Raw genomic sequence first — 17899 nt, forward strand, 5'->3', positions numbered from 1 at the left:
TTGAATAGGGCTAATAAAGTAATGTTTTTTTATAGTTTTACACTGAGAAACTCCAAAGAAAGTTGTTACATGGCTGAATACCAAGTGCATGCTTATGGCCCACAAACCTGTGCAGTGAGAAGTAGTGGTTAGGGCTCTAGACTCCTGACCTGGAGGGCCATTGACTAAAACACCAGTTCTTGGCACTACTGCTATAACCTTAAGTAAGGTTTCCTTTACTGTAGAAATGGGAACTCTGTCATGGCCAGAGAGAACCCAGCGTGTCATCTTTTGCTTTAATACCATAGAGGGTGCATGGAATGAGGGGGGGGGGTCTGCTCGGGCTCTGAGCTGGAGTAAGAGTATACAAGGGTGACCTTCGTTGTGTCTCTGTCCGCTCCAGCGCTCTGTTTAGTAGCTGAGTTCATTGCTTTCCTTTCACACTGTGCCTGGAGCCCAGGGAAGGACTGCTAGCCTTGGTAACCTGTTTCATCCTCAGAGCCCACTGAAATGACTACTTTCTTTACCATATACTGCAAGACTAAACAGCCCAGCCTCTAATTAAGAAGCAAACATAACCGCCTCTCTAATATAATATCACTCTGGGAATTAAAAAGTGATTTAAGAGGAGCTTTATGAAGAGATGAAGAGAGGAGCACGGCTTGCATTTGGAATTGTGAGTTATCTTCTAACTTTAAATAGCCTTAACATTTATCATTCATTAGTTATTTCAGCTATCTTTGTAAGTATGTTTTCAGATGCACAAAAACTATTATGTCTTCTTTTTAACTTTGTTTTTTGTCTTTCACTTACAAAGCCTATTTAAGATGTACACTACATCGGCAGAACAATTTTTTTTATCTGTAAACCTAAAGCAGTGCATTGTACATATTCATTGCATTATCAACAAAATCAATTTTATTAAGTTTTATAGATGCATTTGTTTAAAAATAATAAATGTGTGTATTTTTACAAAATTGATGTAAAATTAATCGTTCTTTGTACTCATGGAACAGCACAAATACTTTTATTTGTGAATCAGTTATGTGCTGAGCAGATTAGCAAGTATTTTTGCAAATTGTTAGGAATATAACCAATAAGAAGGATATTATCAACTATTTGTACTGTACATGTCAATTGCAACTGTCCACGACAGTCTGGATCAGGAAACAGCTATACAAACATCTGAAGACTGGAGAGTCATAATTACAGGCAATCAAGACTAACAATAAGATGCAATTGTGCAATGTTCAATATTAAAATCATATCTTTTTTTTATTCTTACAGGATACTTACAGTACAAACTCCAAAGAAAGTTCCACATGGCGGAATATCAGAACCAAAATAATTCTCACACCGAATTTGTATTTCTTGCATTTACTGGCCTTAAAGAATACAGGCGATTACTGTTTATCCCTTTCTTCGTGACACTGGTGTCTTCTCTTGTGGGCAACACCCTGCTGATTTTCATTATCGGAACACAGAGAAGTTTACACTCTCCTATGTATGTTTTGATAGCTGCCATCGCGTGTGTAGATCTTAGTGTGCCGATAGTGTTTGTTCCTAAAATGTTACTCGGCTTTTTATTTGACTGGAATGAAATTTCTCTGTCTGGATGTTTGGTTCAAATGTTTTTTATATATTTCATAAGCTCTTTCCAGTCCACTATTCTGCTCTGGATGTCCTTGGACCGCTATGTTGCCATATGTATTCCTCTGCGCTACAGTGACTACATGAATAACTCCACCATATTTAAACTATTCATGGCAGGTCTTTTGAGAAATGGTTTGCTAATTTTGCTTATTGTTGTTCTAGCTAGTCCACTGAATTTTTGCTCATCCAATGTTATCAATCACTGTTTTTGTGAGCACATGGCTCTGGTGAACTTGGCTTGTGGCGATACGACCAGAAACAGCATTGTGGGATTAATTGCAATCTTGTGCATGCCAAGCATTGACTTTGTGTTCATTGTTCTCTCCTACATCAAAATATTCTGTGTGGTTTTGAAAACAGCTTCAGGAACGTCCCACCAAAAAGCCATCCACACATGTGGCACACATCTTATAGTCATAGGCACATGTTATGTCTTTACTATGATGCCATTATTGGCTTATAGAATTAAGAATTCAATTCCCACTGATGTCCGTGTCCTGTTAAGTGTAATGTATCTGCTTTTTCCCAGTTTTTTTAACCCTATCGTGTATGGTGTCAGGACAAAAGAAATAAAAGTACAGATTCTGAAAATATTTCAACGTGGAAGACTTGCTCCAGTAACTTTTGAACTGTCAAAGTAATGGGTTAATGAATGTGATAGCTGTAGGTCTATAATGGTTTTAGTTATTTTTGCATAATGAAATAATTTGCATTTAAATATCAAGCACATTGCATGAAGCACAAGACATTTATAGGTTAGTATGGTATTGAAGTCATCAATGAAATAACATAAACACTGTACTGCATGCTTGTACAATAAACATTTTTATCTTTTATTTCAAGGTTTTAATAAACTAAAATACTGTATCACCATGTGAAAATTTGACTTAGTTTTCACTGTATATTTATTTGTAGTGATATAACAGAGTACTAGTCTGGCTGACATACCATACAAAATGACATATTTTACTTAGTCAAAGTTACTTCTAACAACTTTTGTAGATCACTTGTCTGTACTTTAATTTCAAGAAATGTTCATATGCTAAAGACCTTACAATTTCTCTCTCAAACTTGTAGATTGAAAAGAGTAAAAACAAGGAGGTAGTTTTGACACACACTACTTTACTTTTTTCTTTCTTTTTCACTCACCTACAGTATTCACCTTGTCTTTTTAAAAGTTACATTATCACTTATTTTATGAAGCAAGTTCTCCATGTTCCACAAGAAGCTGCTTTCGAGTTGTAGTATTAGACCCCACATGTTTTGTTTTTTTAATACTGTACATTGCGGAGTCTATTTCTCTATTCTGTGAATTTTTCACATGGGCATGTTGTACCATACGTTTTTTGGGCAGTGTGGACCAATGGCAAAGTCACCCTTAAGACATTGTTCAGAAACAGATGAACAACAAAACGAGTTGTGGTCATTTATTTAAAAAAAGCAGCAGGATGTTGGGAACAAAGGTGAAAACTGATGTAGGAATCACAAAACTATTTACAAGCAAAATACACATAATCGAAAAATAATTGTCAGATTAAATAAGCACAAGAAACCATACTGTAAACTTACCTGAAGGCCAACAGGTTTCATGATTTTAATACACTTATTCACAGCTGTCTCGATATTCTTGATTTAAGGCCCAGATACCTTTTCTTACCTGGTTCTTTGAACTCACTTCCTTTAATCCATATGAGGCAGACAGGTAAGCAATTTGACAATACATCAATCTCTTACAAATTTCAAAATATATACATATTAAACTGTTCAAAGGTGACATTCACAGTTTCATGGTAAAATAACAGCCCTCTAATACTTGGGGTTTCCCCTGTCCATTTTACTGGGTTCTTGTCTCAAGAATAAATACTAACCTTACATCTGTTTATGACCAATATACAGTGGCAATGCTCTATCTCACCTCTGTACTAAAAACTACAGATTTGTTGTTTGTATCATTGAACAATGTGGCTATACTGAAACAAGCCGAGCATACTATAGTACAGTCTAGTACTCACTACTGATGAAGACTCTACTGACGAAACATGGTGTTTTTCCTTTATATTTTTCAAGATGGAATTGTTCTTTACTTGTTCCTTTGTAGCCAATATACTGTATGCACAGTGTATAGTATAAAAAAGAGTCTTAATATTAAAAATCAAGATACAAATACAAAAAAACTAATACAGTACAAGAAGCAAGAACATTATGATTCGTCTGGCAAAACTCAGAAGTACATGTTTAAACATTTAAATAGTGTTATTGCTATGAACTAAAGATAAACCAATTTGTAGCAGTTGTGACAGCACTTGAGGAAAGGAAAAACAGGCATGCTCATGGCCCACAAACCTGAGCAGAGAGGAGTAGTGGGTAGGGCACTAGACTCCTGAGGGTCATTGACTGACACACCAGTTTTGGGCACTACTGATATAACCTTGAGTACAGTACTTCATCCATATTGCTGTAGAAATGGGAACTGATTATTGTAGAAATGGGTCCAAATGTAAAAAACAGATCATTGTAAGCTCTGTAAGTGAACCCTGATAGAAGTGCCAGCAAAGTTAATAATAATTGCTATATTCTTTGCAGCTTTATTGTATAGTCTTGGTAGGCGCTAAAGTTTCTGGCAGAACACTTCTCATAAGGCCATCAGTTGTCTGTGTACACTATGAGTTTGCCTAAGAGTGAGAAGGTGTGACACTCAAACAGTCTTTGTATTCTCGGGAGAGCAGATCTGGCAGGAGGGAGACCAGTCTCTCTTGAGAGAAGGCAAGAGGACACCCCTGAATAAGTGGACTTGAGGACATTCTTAAAGGCAGCAGATTTGTTCGTTTTAGGAATGTAAAAAGTAACCATTTAGCCCTTTAGATGTGAGAAAGGGATTCACTTACATTTCTCAGGCACACTAAAGAAATGAACAGATTTTATTTGATCATTACATTACTCCAAAATAATGAGTATGTTTTGTTTGATCACCTGGAGTGATTGTTAGAATACCTTTAATGCTCAATTATTTGATGTCTGAGGACTCTGAATACTCTGTGTACTCATTGTGAGCAACCTCATAAATAAACCAACTGTTATGCCACCTAGAATCACAGAAGACTAATTGTAGAAATCCAAGATGGTCACTGATAAATCACGTCTTAACATACAATTAATTATAGTTACCCTGTAACTGTGCACGGTACAACTAGAATTAACTTGATAACATTTTGCTGAGAACATTGATTAGAAGTTCTCAATTTCACATGGTAATGTTACATTGCGAATGTAACATTTTAAAATGATTGGCACTGGGCCTGTTGATGTACAGTACATTGAGTACTGACCCTTTTATTAAATTGGTAGCTGTTGTCTGACCAGACCAGGATCTGTGAGACATTGAGACTGTGGATCAGGTTGTGTTGTGTGGCTTATGGTGTGAGAATGACAGTGTAAGTGGGGTTTCTTTACAGAAATAAAGGCAGGTTGTCTCATGGCCAGAGAAACCCCATTGTATCATCTTTAGCTTTAATACCCAAGAAAGTGTATGGAGGGGGGTCTGCTCAGGCTCTGGGCTGGTGTAGGAGTAAACAAGGGTGACCTTCGTCAGTGTCTTATGTCTGCGCCACTACTGTTTACCAGCTGAGTTCATTATTTTCCTTTCACACTGTGCCTGGGGCTCACGCCTTGGTAACCTGTTTCATCCTCAGAGTCCACTGAAATGATTACCTTCATCACCATATACTGCAAGACTAAACAACCCAGCATCTCATTAAGAAGCAAACATAACCACATTACTGTGGGAATTCAAAACTGATATAAGTGGAATTTTAAGAAGAAATGGATGATAGCAAAACAGAGGAGTACGGCTTGCATTTGTGAGTTATCTTATTACTGTAAATAGTATTACCTCTTGTTGCAGTTATTCTTATTAGTGTGATTGTTTTCACATGTACAAAATGCACTTGATGAAACAAATTTATATGTGTTCTTTTTACTTGTTGGTTTTTATCTTCAACTTATAAAGCTTATAAGCTTTGTACATCTTCCGAATGACACCATTTTTATCTGTAAAACTAAAATAGCATAAAAAACATTTTTAGCAAACTCAAAGTTTTTACTGCACTGTTTATACCAGGAATAATAATAAAATGAGCAAGAAAGCCTAAAAGAGTTTGCAGACTTATTTATTTTAAAATAATTACATATTTTTATTTTGAAATATTAAATCTAAATATAACAGCAATTTGTACTCAAGAAACAGGACACATACTTGAAATTGTGATTGGATTTTTTTATTGTTGGAAACCATTCTTTCCACTATATGTGTAACAGAAGTGTATAACAATATAACCAATGAGTAAAGAATATTATCAGCTCTTTATCCGTGTGACCAAATCCAAAAACAAAAAAATCCAATCACTGGTTTTAAGCAGTCATTCAACTCTACTGTAGGTTTTTAGAGTCATCTTTAAAAACACACACACAAAAGAATGACAACAAACAACAAATTGCTGGTGTATAATAAAGTGATCGTAACTTATTTTTTTTCCAGGTCTCACTTCAAAGAAGATTTCCATATGGCAGAATACGGAACTGTAAATAATTCTCACACAGAATTTGTTTTTAATGCATTTACTGGACTTAAAGAACACAGGAGATTACTGTTTATCCCTTTCTTCCTGACACTGGTGTCTTCTCTTGTGGGCAACACCCTGCTGATTTTCATTATCAGAACACAGAGAAGTTTACATTCTCCTATGTATGTTTTGATAGCTGCCATCGCGTGTGTAGACCTTAGTGTGCCGATAGTGTTTGTTCCTAAAATGCTACTCGGCTTTTTATTTGACTGGAATGAAATATCTCTGGCTGGTTGCCTGCTTCAAATGTTTATTATATATTTCATAAGCTCTTTCCAGTCCACTATTCTGCTCTGGATGTCCTTGGACCGCTATGTTGCCATATGTATTCCTCTGCGCTACAGTGACTACATGAATAACTCCACCATTTTTAAACTCTTTTTGGCTGCTGTTTTGAGAAATGGCTCATTTGTTTTGATTGTAGTCATCCTAGCTAGTCGTCTGAACTTTTGCTCATCCAATGTTATTGATCATTGCTTTTGTGAGCACATGGCTCTGGTGAACTTGGCTTGTGGCGATACGACCAGGAACAGCATTGTGGGATTGACTGCAGTCTTCTGCATACCAAGTATTGATGTTGTGTTCATAGTAATCTCCTACATCAATATTTTCTTTGTAGTTTCAAAAATGGCCTCAGGAAAGTCTCGTCAAAAAGCCATCCACACTTGTGGCACACATCTTATAGTCATAGGCACATCTTATGTCTTTACTATGATGCCATTGCTGGCTTACAGGATTAAGAGTTCAATGTCTACTGACATCCGTGTCCTGTTAAGTATAATGTATGTTCTTTTCCCCAGCTTTTTTAATCCTATAATTTATGGTATCAGAACAAAAGAAATAAAAGAGCAGATTCTGAAAATATTTCAGAAGAGCTCTTCCATCATCGATTAAACTGTCAAAATAATATAATAATGAACCTGAAAACTTTGGGACTACAATTGTAATTATATTTACATGTTCTGTAAATTTCATGACATCATTCCAATGTAATGCTGTGCGATGCACTTTTTATCAGTTTGTGCTCAAATATTTAATGAAACTTCAAATGGAGCCTTTTCATTTATGCTATTGAAAAATGCCCACTTTATTTTGATTTAAGATGATTTAACATACCACGAGTTTTAGAAGCCTTGAATTAAAATGGCAAGTTCAACACAGCCCTGCGGAGTTCTTGGTCCTTGGATCAATTAAGCAATGGCACTTCTTTGAGGTGTAAGCAGGATCTGCTATATTTGTGTGGGGTTTTCCAGAAGTTTCAGTTTCCACCAATCTTTCAAAGACATGCTGGCTACTGTAGGTCAGTTTCTGTCCCTAATTAGTCCATGTGTGTTTGTGTGTGTGTGCGCATTGGCATCCACTGCATGGTATTGGTCACGCCTTCCATCTTATGCTTCTGGATGAGGTTGCTAATCCCTTACCCTTTTTTACTTCAAGAATTCTCTCCAAGACTGAAGATTCTGAATAACTAAACACTGGTAGAGGATGCTGTCACTGTACTTTCCTCAGATTTCAGGTTCTAATGTTACCATTTTCTACTTCCTTCTTGGTACAATCAATTCATGCGAACGTCCTTATTATCACTCACCTGCCGGTTGTGTTTCTGTTTGCACCGCTAAGCTTGTGCAGCATCTCAGCTCTCCTTTCTGCACTCAGGTGCCCAGTGCAGTGACAGACTCCCCATGGGAACTACTTCTTTAAAATGCACAGCACCTAGTAGAGCCTGTTTTTTTCGGTGTGAATGTTATTTTTTTAAGGAAGATTAATATGATAAGAGCATTGTAGAACCCAGGACACAGGGTCAGAGGGTTATAAATTCAACTTTTCTTGTGGTAAGAAAATAAACAAAGTCAAAATAAAAGCAAAGCTATTCTACTGTCAATTCTCTAGTGTTCTTAAGATGTGTATAATTTGCTCATTTAAAATGTACTGTTCTAATGTTTTACACATTCTAAACCAAGGAGCTGTACAAATCATTAATTTTTAATTCATGATTTTTTAAAGTTTAACAATTAAAAAGATTGTGTGCTAATTTTCAGACTCCCTTATCAAAGCATTAGCTGAATGTCTTTATAAAATATTATGCTTCAGAAATTTACATGAAAGTGATTTTCTAAACGCAGGTAACTTAGACTGGAGTAAAATAGTTTTTGTTTTACTTGTCTTTGAATCACGTCTTTGCAGCTGAGATGGTATTGATCCAACTACTCTACCAGCACAAACAAAAAAGACCTGAGCTGTCAAACATTCATATCAAGACACTTATGAAAATGCCAGCCGATATATTGCAGACAAAAATTCAATATAAACAGTTCGAATACACAGCAATAAAGCTGATTAAAAAATTAGCTTTTAACAAATTTGCAAAGCAAATCTGGAGAATTTAAAAATGACATACATGGAAACCTACAGTACAGTAAGAACCAAGGATTTCCCTTTCAGCACACCTAATCTTCCATTCAATTATTTTCTTTTCTGAATACATTTGATTTACTGGGGTGTGAGTACAACTGTTATAAGGAGTGCAAACTCTTAAATGCTTTAAAAACCTTTGTTTTTTGAGCAGTCTTATCTGAATAAATTAAAATGCCTGTAACTGTAGTGTAATTGTGCATGAACCATTAAAAATGCTTAGTTAAATGGTTGACCACTAACAAGTCTAGTATAAATATAATATAAATCCCCCTTTAATATAAATATACATTTTAAATATAAAACCCCCTTTTATGACTTTTTACATTATTCAATTGTGAAAATCAGTCCCAACTTTTTTTTTGGGGGGGGGGTTTAAATTTACATTCCTGGTTATTAGTAAGGGTAAAAAATAGTACTACATTAATTTCTGGAGCGTTTAGAGGCTTATGCTGAGAGCAGAGTATCATGACCCCTGAAGCGAAAGATGACACTACAGTATACTGTACTTCAAATAGTTTTCTGTCCCCTGCTAATTAGCAGTAGAGGTCTGGTGTGTGCTTTTTAGGAGACTTCTGTGGGTGTTAAACAACAACCAACTCCTCCAGACTCTTCTGCCTTTTAACTTTTTCAGCCACATACACAGGGCCTGCATTCCTGTGCCAGACAGGGAACCACATTTACTGTAACTGTCTTACCCAGTGATCCAGTGGTAGGGTTTCAGTCACTTAAATTTATATTGAATTTGCACTGACGTATTTTGATTTCAGTTCGGTTAGATTCTAATTGTGATAAATGAGCAAACAAATACAGAGCGATACTTTTGCATTACCTTGCCTGGCTAAGAAATGACAGCACTGGCAGAAGATCAAGATCAGAACCTGAGAAAGGATTCCCAAAACACTAATGTGGAGCTTAAAGTGAATCAGTTCGGCTGAATAGTTTCACAGGAAGCAAGTAGAATGTATGCCCATAGTGTGGAATGAACAAAAAGAGTAAAATGATGCAGGCATTTGGTTTGTGTGATCAAGTACATTTGGATTGTGTTGAATAAATAAAATAGATTAAATAGGTTATGGAGATTTGGATATGTTTTGGAGTAGCACCGATAGAGAATGAACACATTGAGAAGCCCTTCTGATGAAGGTGATGGAACACAAGTCAGCGTACAGGTGATAATTAGCCAGTGAAACCTAGCTTGCTTGTGTTTCGAACTCTGTGGTGGGCAGTGGAAGATACTGCCATGACACAGAAGAGTAGTCTTAACTGATCTTACACAGAAGTAGGAATGGAATAGCAGTTATCAACTGCTAACTGCTGAAGTTTTCTAGAAATTAATGGATAAGGACGGATTCTTAGTGGAACGCCCAAAAGAAGAGGAAATATCATTCACTAATGGAAACTTGGGGATGAGAAAGATTCAAGGGCCAACACCACACCAGTTGGACATTGATGGAGTGGAGAGGGTAAGGAAGAGTAAATTAAGTGGTAGGTCCCATCACTGAACAAGGAGGCAGAAAAAAGGGTGAGCGAGAGAATGGAATTGGTGGGATCAGGAGAAGAGAGACTGGTGGGGTGGGAAGCCTGAAAGAAAAGAACAGGCAGCATGTCAGGTGCAGAAACAATTTGGTGACATGCAGGTTGAAATGTTGCTTTCTTTGAGAAAAGTCAAGAAAGCAGCTCTGGCCCTGGCTTGTAGAAAGCTAAAATAGCAAAGGTATGGTCTGAAACTGAAACACCAAAAGCTAGAAAAGGTGTGCACAGTGTTGTGGGTAGATTAGTGCAAGTTTCCTTCCTAACTTCTATTAAGTACCTACACAAGTATTTTACTGATCATTTCTAAACATGCATTTTAAAAATAATATGGTGAGTTTGGGGTGTTGTCATACTAAAGTGTAGAACAGTTGAGCTTATTAATTCATGTTTTAAAAGTGATACACTGAAAGTGGAGGTATATCTGTGATACGAGCCTTGAGAAGGCATTTTAAAAGGACAAAGTACCCAAAGTGAAGCTTTACTAAAATAAGACTCACAATTAGATTATACAAGGTACTATGGGTATGTTATGCTTGAGAAAACTGTAACAAAAGCAATGAGTCCAAAGTTATAATGTGGTAAAGGGACATTAGATATACTGTATATGCATATTCCAGATAAAAGATAGTTTTAGAAATCAGATAGCATTTATTAAATGTTTTGTATAAGAATACTGTTGGTACAGGGTCTTGAGCCTGACAAATAGTAAGCTGCATTTGGAGTAGTTATACCTATACTTCATAGCAGATCAGTATTCTTTAATTAAGTAGAAATACACGGGTCATAAACAGAATTCTATCAAGGGAATAGGGAAAGAGATTTAAGATGTGCTGCTGCTAGAAAGTAATTAAAACACAACATACAGGGAGCGAAGTAAGGATTCCCTGTTGCAATAGTGAGTTCGTGTTATCTTTTTTCTTGTGTGGTAAATTTTATGGATGTCACATTTCCTATTTTATGGCTATACTTTAAGAATAGGATAAATAGTACTTGTATACTGTATATAAAAAAAATGTTCTTGCTATCTTTTGTTCAAGGTGTCATTTAATTTTAATTAAAAATGTTGATATGAAAATTGCAATATATTGTATTAGCAGCACAGCTTTGGATGGTTACACAGTGCACATGACAATAAAGGTTTAAATACTGTACAGCAGTGATCTATTGATGTGTAGTTGCAACATAAAATGGTTTATATAAATATTTTGTGAAATTATGTGTTGATATATCTGAAACCTATAATTCCCTCCAAAAGTTTGTGAATTATAATTTAGGTATTTTGCACTGTAAAATTAGTACTGTTGCTGTGGCATGGTATACTTAAACTTATTGATGCAATAATTTAAAATAATATTCATTGAATTAAAATATTAATTGATGTCAATGGAATTCACCTAGACTAGTCTTAGTCATCTTGTGCATTTTTATGCAATTTTTACATTCCTTTAAACTATGAACTGGTGTATTATTGGTTATAACAAAAGTAAAGGGATGACATTTCAGGCAGTATCTGAAATTAACATAAACACATTCAAATTTTCCACATACAGTGCATGATCGTGCCATGGTGGCAGTTGTTTTCCTAAGAAAATTTTAAGCATTGAAATGAAAAGCTTGACTTTCAGATAATGTTCATTTTGTGCTTTCAATGTAAATTAATGGTTCATGCATGTTTTCTAGGTGAATGTGGTATTCATGTTCCATCTCTGGAAGTGAACATGCAAGAATATCAAGAAGGAAATGTGTCTCACAAGGAGTTTATTTTAATGGGATTTTCAGGACTTAAAGGGCACAGACAATTCCTTTTCATCCCTTTCCTACTGCTTTTCCTGTTGTCATTGTTTGGTAACTCACTTCTTATTATCTCTATTAAAACACGAAGGACTTTACATACTCCCATGTATATGTTCATATGTGCTACAGCATGTGTAGACCTGACTTTGCCCATTTTATTTGTCCCTAAAATGCTACTTGGTTTTTTGTTTGACTGGAATAAAATTTCTCTGCTAGGCTGTTTGGTTCAAATGTTCTTTGTTCATTTTTTCGGTTCGTTCCAATCCACTGTTCTCCTCTGGATGGCTCTGGATCGTTATGTCGCCATATGTATTCCACTGCGCTATAATGACTACATAAATAGCTCTGCTTTCTTCAAATTATCTGCCATAGCTCTTCTGAGAAATGGGTCTTTGGTTCTGGTTGTTGTAATTCTAGCTGGTTCACTTTCATTTTGCTTGACGAATGTCATTGATCATTGCTTTTGTGAGCACATGGCTCTTGTAAGCTTGGCTTGTGGAAACACAGCCAGGAACAGTGTAATGGGGCTGCTTGCAGTATTCTGTGTAGCCATTGTTGATGGTGTGTTCATCGCCATTTCATACGTCAAAATTTTCTTGGCTGTTTCAAATACAGCCTCAGGAAAATCCCGCCAGAAAGCAATCCACACTTGTGGAACTCAATTAATGGTCATAAGCGTGTCTTATATCTTTGCCATGACAGCATTTCTTGCATACAGGATTAAGAACTCCCTCCATCCTGATGTTCATGTCTTAATAAGTATCATGTATCTTCTCTTCCCCAGCTGTTTCCATCCAATTATTTACGGTATCAGAACAAAAGAGATAAGAGAGCAGATGCTGAATATACTTCAGTACGGAAAAATTGTACCTATCTCTGTTGAACCTTAAAATAAAATGGAACATTAAAAAAGTGGCCTCTTTTGTAGATGTCATAAGCACTGGGTGCATCAAAATGGCATACTGTACTCTGCCTTAAGTAAATCGAGCAGGAAATAATTTAAAATTATGTGATAAAAAATTAAGAAAATGCTTATTTGTACTTTACATAATTTGTTACCCCTTTACATAGCAAATGCACACTAAGATTAAGATGTGTGATTCCTTTCATTATTTTTTGTCGTTGTTGTAGTTTCAACACACCACAGGTGAAGTCAGACTTGGCTTCAAATATTTAACATAGATTTTTCTAATCAGAGTCTGCAAAAGTAAACATATTTTTCCCTTTATTTTGGCAGTTAATTCACACAACAAGACCAAATTAATGCCGCATGGTAGGTTTATATCAGACACTGTAAGTTTTTTACAATAGGTATCAGTATTTTCACATCCTTGTAAATACAGTACAGTAGGTGTGAACAGGAGATTCCAGAGCCTGAGATTTCACCAGGGATATTAATGGTGATGCCTGAGATCATTATCCCTCTCCTTCCAAACTCCTCTTCATAAAAATTGCATCCAATTGCTGTCCTGTGTCCTTACCCTTTAGATTTATTGTTTGAAGTATTAGAAAAGATCCCCTATTGTTTGCATTAAAAAAAATGTGAAAATATAACTTTTTGGATTTAATTTGAATATCCTCCTTCCAGTAGCAGTATCCACACCGGAAGTCACAATATCTATGAATATACAAAACACAGAGATCGGCCTCAGGAGTATGGGTGTATATTTTACCATGTGATTTTTAAATTATATCACTAGAAACATTTAAGCTTTTTTATTATTTAACTATTGTTTCACCCTTTAATTTACTGCACAATCTTCTGTGTGATGTGCCAACACACATGTCAAAAAGCTGTATAAGGTAATGGCAACTCCCCTTCACCACCACCAATGTGCAGCCCCACCTGGATGATGCAATGGCAGCCAAAGTGCGCCTGTATGCTCACCACACATCATCTTAATGAAGCCAGTTCATAGATGGGGATCATTAGGAGGCCATGATTGGTAAAGTCCAAAGAGAAAATTGACCAGGACACTGGGGTCCAATTTCCTGTGACTGTGGGGAAAGAGTGCATGCTATTCCAGTAGGACTGCAACTGTTGCAAAGCCCACAGGAACCCAAATAAGCAACATACATAATGGCGCATCTTAGCCAATATTCTCACAACAATAGGGCTCAGAAGTCAAAGCTGTGGAAGCTGCAAAGCTAAAAAGGGACTAAAAAGAGATTAATTAAATGCTGAAAAGTAAAAACTGGGATGTTAGAGCACATAATAGTTCAGATGTGGGGCCTTCTTCAAATCTCAGAAGGCTTTACGGACGAAACCTGCTACAGTATGTTGAACTGACAATAAAACCAAGAACTATCCTGTTTATTTGTGTTTCTATCACTGCATCTCTTGATCTGAGATGTAAATGCAGCTGGGCTACCAGAACTGTCAGTCTTCCACATGAAATTCCTTATACAGTTTCTTAACAGCAGTAGAAATCTATGAAACAAACCAAAACCTCATGCATCCACCCTTATATAGCAGTTTTCTTCCCTTCATGACATGAAAATGCAACTCCCCTGGGAAATCTTGTTGGATTAATATGGTTTTAGAGGAATATTAAGTACTTCGATTCATTGAGAATTTTTATTTGAGTACTGCATTCATATGAACGTAACTGTAATAACTAAATATATTAATAACAGTTAACAGAATAGTATCTTTATTAATTAACAGCAGATATTCTATATGAGAACTGTACAGGATAATGTGATTAATCAGGTTAGGGTGACTTATATTAGAAAAGCATATACTGCTATTGGAAGATGTTTTATAAGCCTGTCTCAGAACTGATAAAAACACTGATCAGGAGATACAAAGTATTGATTGTTCAGTTTTCTACTGTAAATTCAGATTCAGATTTTAGAACTGAGGCTTAAGATGAAGGTTCCAGATTTATTTTTTTTCCTTAAAAAATCAAAACAAAAATCAATTAAATAGAAACATTTGAAACCCAGGCAACATCTCTCTTATAATAAATATACATAGCATTTTTAGGGCAAAAACTGTATTTCATGAGTAATACTATTTTATGGGTGATTTTTTTTCTTATTACATATTTACTTCGTTATACTTGCTACATTGATTGAAATTACATTGGATTTGGTCTTTAGCATTGTTTTCAGAATCTGATCTCTTATCTCTTTTGTTCTGACACCGTAAATAACTGGATTGAAGCAACAGGGAAATACAACATATATCACACTGATCAGAACATGAACATCAGGAGGAACTGATTTCCCAAACCTATATGCTATAAAGGAGCACATGGCTAAGGTATATGATACAAGAATGACTATTAAGTGAGTCCCACAGGTGTGCATTGCCTTATGGCAAGATTTACCTGATGCCGCTTTGAAGACAACAGAGAAAATTTTAAAGTAAGAAAAGAATATGAACAGCAGGTCAAGACCTGGAATACAAAAGACAACAAGCAAGCCCATTATACTGTTCTTTGTTGTGCTCCCACAAGCCAACCCTACCAGCGCCATATGTTCACAATAGCAGTGCTCAATCACATTGGACAGACAATAGGAGAGAGACCCAGCTAGGATGACAATGAGAGAAATTAAAAGGCCACTTCTTATGAGGGCGGCAACAGACAGCTTAAGGAAAGTGGACTTGTTAATGTAGTCATTGTATCGTAATGGGTTGCAGATGGCGACATATCGATCCAACGCCATCACCAGGAGAATGGTGGATTCGAATGAGCTTACGAAATGAATGAAAAACATTTGTACCAGGCAGCCTAATAAGGAGATTTCATTCCAGTCAAACAAAAAGTTTAACAGCATTTTCGGGATGAACAGCACTGGTAAACTCAGATCAACAATTGCTATGGCACCAATTAAAACATACATAGGTGAATGCAAACCAGAGCCAGTTTTAATTATGAAAATGATAGTTGAGTTTCCAATGACAGCAACAATAAGCATTATAATGAAAGGGATGGACAAAAATCTCCTGTTCTCATAAAAGCCAGGGAATCCTATTAAAATGAAATCCGTATGAGATGTATTCTCTGCTGCATGTCCTTGCATATTCTCTCCAGAAATTCTATCTTCCACCATATGGTCACTGCAAAAGGGAAACTTTATGTGAGGTTGGAACTTGTTAGATTCTCATTACACAGATTCTTAAACATGCTAAGAAAGGATTTGCACTGCCTGGACTGTAATAAAGACTGCTCTTGTCTATGTTATGCCTTATTAGCTGCTTGTACATACTATAAAAACATAAGTGGCCCTTCCAGCTTGTTTCATAGTTAGTTCTTGATGCAAGGATGTTTTTCAGCTGTCGTAAAGAAAGTCAGAGTATCAGCTTCAACAACAGGAATGGGTACTCTTTTTCGTACTATCACAATAAATAGATGTCTCCTGTTATCAGTTTTAAATTGACTTTAACATACAATGATTATAGGTGATTAACATTTTGGTAATAGAGCAGTAAAATAATGGATATTGCACCACACATAGAGCTGGACTTGTTTTCTAATAAATATATTAGAAGGAGTCTATTGGCAATGAATTAAGAGTTTAGTTGCCCATATTTTGAAGTAAGGTTACTTTTCCTTTATGTAAGAATTTTGCAGAATCATGTAAGTGATTAATAGAGATTTTTGCTAAACCTATTCTGAAATGAAGGCTATGTTTGCATACAGTATGTAAAAACCTGACAACTATCATAATATGTACAGTACCTAAGACACTATTACTTGATGATTATACATGATTCACTATAAGCTTTTGCACTAAATAACAACTGCATAATAAAAGCTTAACACTTATTGCTTAAACTAAAGTGTTACCAAAACATTTGCAAACTACACATTAAAATAAATTAGGAACGTGGGAATCCAGACGTAAGAATCAATAGCTTTGATGAGTTTAAACAATTCCTACCTTAGGCCAGAAAGCATAATTGAATTCTTAAGTCTTACCTCGCAGCTAAAGAAGATAAAACTTTCTATAGAGTTGTTATGTGTTTTAACTCCCTAGAGCTGTTAGATACAAGGCTGTATAAAGATGGACCTACTGTATTAAAAGGACATTCTCTTCCCTGCACAAATCTGATAATACTCACAGTTTTATGGGTGGAACGCGTCCTTCGTTGTCTTTTACATTGACTCTTGTTGTTCTTTAACTCACTCTGTATGTAGCCTCTTTAAAAAGGCTTTTTCTATTCCCCTTGGGTTTGCAGTCTTCATTTCTGCTTGTTAATTAAGGACAAATTATCATCCGCTTCCCATAACTCTTAAATCAAACAATCCTGGCACCTGCCTAATAAGCAGCCTTAGTTCACTTACAACCTAATAAAGTTTCGAAAGTTGATGGAATATTTGTTACTGAGAAAATGCATTGTTGCTTTAGATGTTGAGAAATGAAATAATTCATGGATTCTTAGGCATACAGGAAGACAACCCATTTCAGTCTGAGCTGTTCAAGGATAATGCCGTACCTACAGAAAAAAGTGTGTTCCAGAAATATTTTCTATATTAATCTACTGGGAAATAACACTGTAGACAGCACTTTTTAACCCTTATCTGGTAAGTTATATTTCATATACATGGTGCAGGAAGTCCACTTCATTATACATACAGTATAATGGATGGATGAGTCCACTTTACATTATAGTGATAAGGCTATTTAAATAATCTTTCTGTGACCTTGAATAAACAATAACTAATTTGAACAATATGCCACATGTCCGGAGCTTTTAACACAAACCAGGAGATCATAAATTGGGGCCACTTCGATACTTCTAGTGATTACTGTTCAGGTATCTCAGTGTCTGAAGACACACAGACCACCACATTAGGTAAGATGGCTGTAGCTGCAGGTCATAGTCAATCACAAGAGATGATCAACCAATGAGGAACTGAGTGGAGTGGAGCACTAAACCTAATGACATCACA

At 35.9% G+C, this 17899-nt stretch overlaps 4 protein-coding genes across 4 annotated transcripts; 3 read left to right on the plus strand and 1 right to left on the minus strand.

The window, feature by feature from the left end:
- The first annotated feature begins 443 nt into the window (after positions 1-443).
- On the plus strand, positions 444-2468 carry LOC148830186 (olfactory receptor 52K1-like). The gene is made up of 2 exons (XM_088921923.1): positions 444-655; positions 1267-2468. The coding sequence occupies exon 2, from the start codon at positions 1302-1304 to the stop codon at positions 2271-2273; it is 972 nt and encodes a 323-aa protein (XP_088778049.1). The 5' UTR covers positions 444-655; positions 1267-1301; the 3' UTR covers positions 2274-2468.
- Positions 2469-5411: 2943 nt separating this feature from the next.
- On the plus strand, positions 5412-7145 carry LOC148830187 (olfactory receptor 52K1-like). Its single transcript, XM_088921945.1, has 2 exons — positions 5412-5489; positions 6167-7145. The coding sequence occupies exons 1-2, from the start codon at positions 5452-5454 to the stop codon at positions 7143-7145; spliced, it is 1017 nt and encodes a 338-aa protein (XP_088778071.1). The 5' UTR covers positions 5412-5451.
- A 4772-nt stretch (positions 7146-11917) lies between these two features.
- Positions 11918-12883, plus strand: LOC148830188 (olfactory receptor 52K1-like). Its single transcript, XM_088921949.1, has one exon. It carries the CDS (start codon positions 11918-11920, stop codon positions 12881-12883), a length of 966 nt encoding a protein of 321 aa, XP_088778075.1.
- Positions 12884-15044: 2161 nt separating this feature from the next.
- On the minus strand, positions 15045-16055 carry LOC148830189 (olfactory receptor 52K1-like). Its single transcript, XM_088922024.1, has one exon. It carries the CDS (start codon positions 16053-16055, stop codon positions 15045-15047), a length of 1011 nt encoding a protein of 336 aa, XP_088778150.1.
- Between the last annotated feature and the right edge of the window lie 1844 nt (positions 16056-17899).

Source organism: Atractosteus spatula, chromosome 7 (assembly GCF_055471065.1).
Source record: "Atractosteus spatula isolate fAtrSpa1 chromosome 7, fAtrSpa1.hap1, whole genome shotgun sequence".
Taxonomy (NCBI): Eukaryota; Metazoa; Chordata; class Actinopteri; order Semionotiformes; family Lepisosteidae; genus Atractosteus; species Atractosteus spatula.

What these genes read in the sequence shown, in the direction of transcription:
- LOC148830186 (XM_088921923.1), top strand. Translation starts at nt 1,302, where the DNA reads ATGGCGGAATATCAGAACCAAAATAATTCTCACACCGAATTTGTATTT.
- LOC148830187 (XM_088921945.1), top strand. Translation starts at nt 5,452, where the DNA reads ATGGATGATAGCAAAACAGAGGAGTACGGCTTGCATTT. An exon ending in GAGGAGTACGGCTTGCATTT is followed by an intron (nt 5,490 to 6,166) that starts GTGAGTTATCTT and finishes TTTTTTTTCCAG; the next exon opens with GTCTCACTTCAAAGAAGATT.
- LOC148830188 (XM_088921949.1), top strand. Translation starts at nt 11,918, where the DNA reads ATGCAAGAATATCAAGAAGGAAATGTGTCTCACAAGGAGTTTATTTTA.
- LOC148830189 (XM_088922024.1), bottom strand. Translation starts at nt 16,055, where the DNA reads ATGGTGGAAGATAGAATTTCTGGAGAGAATATGCAAGGACATGCAGCA.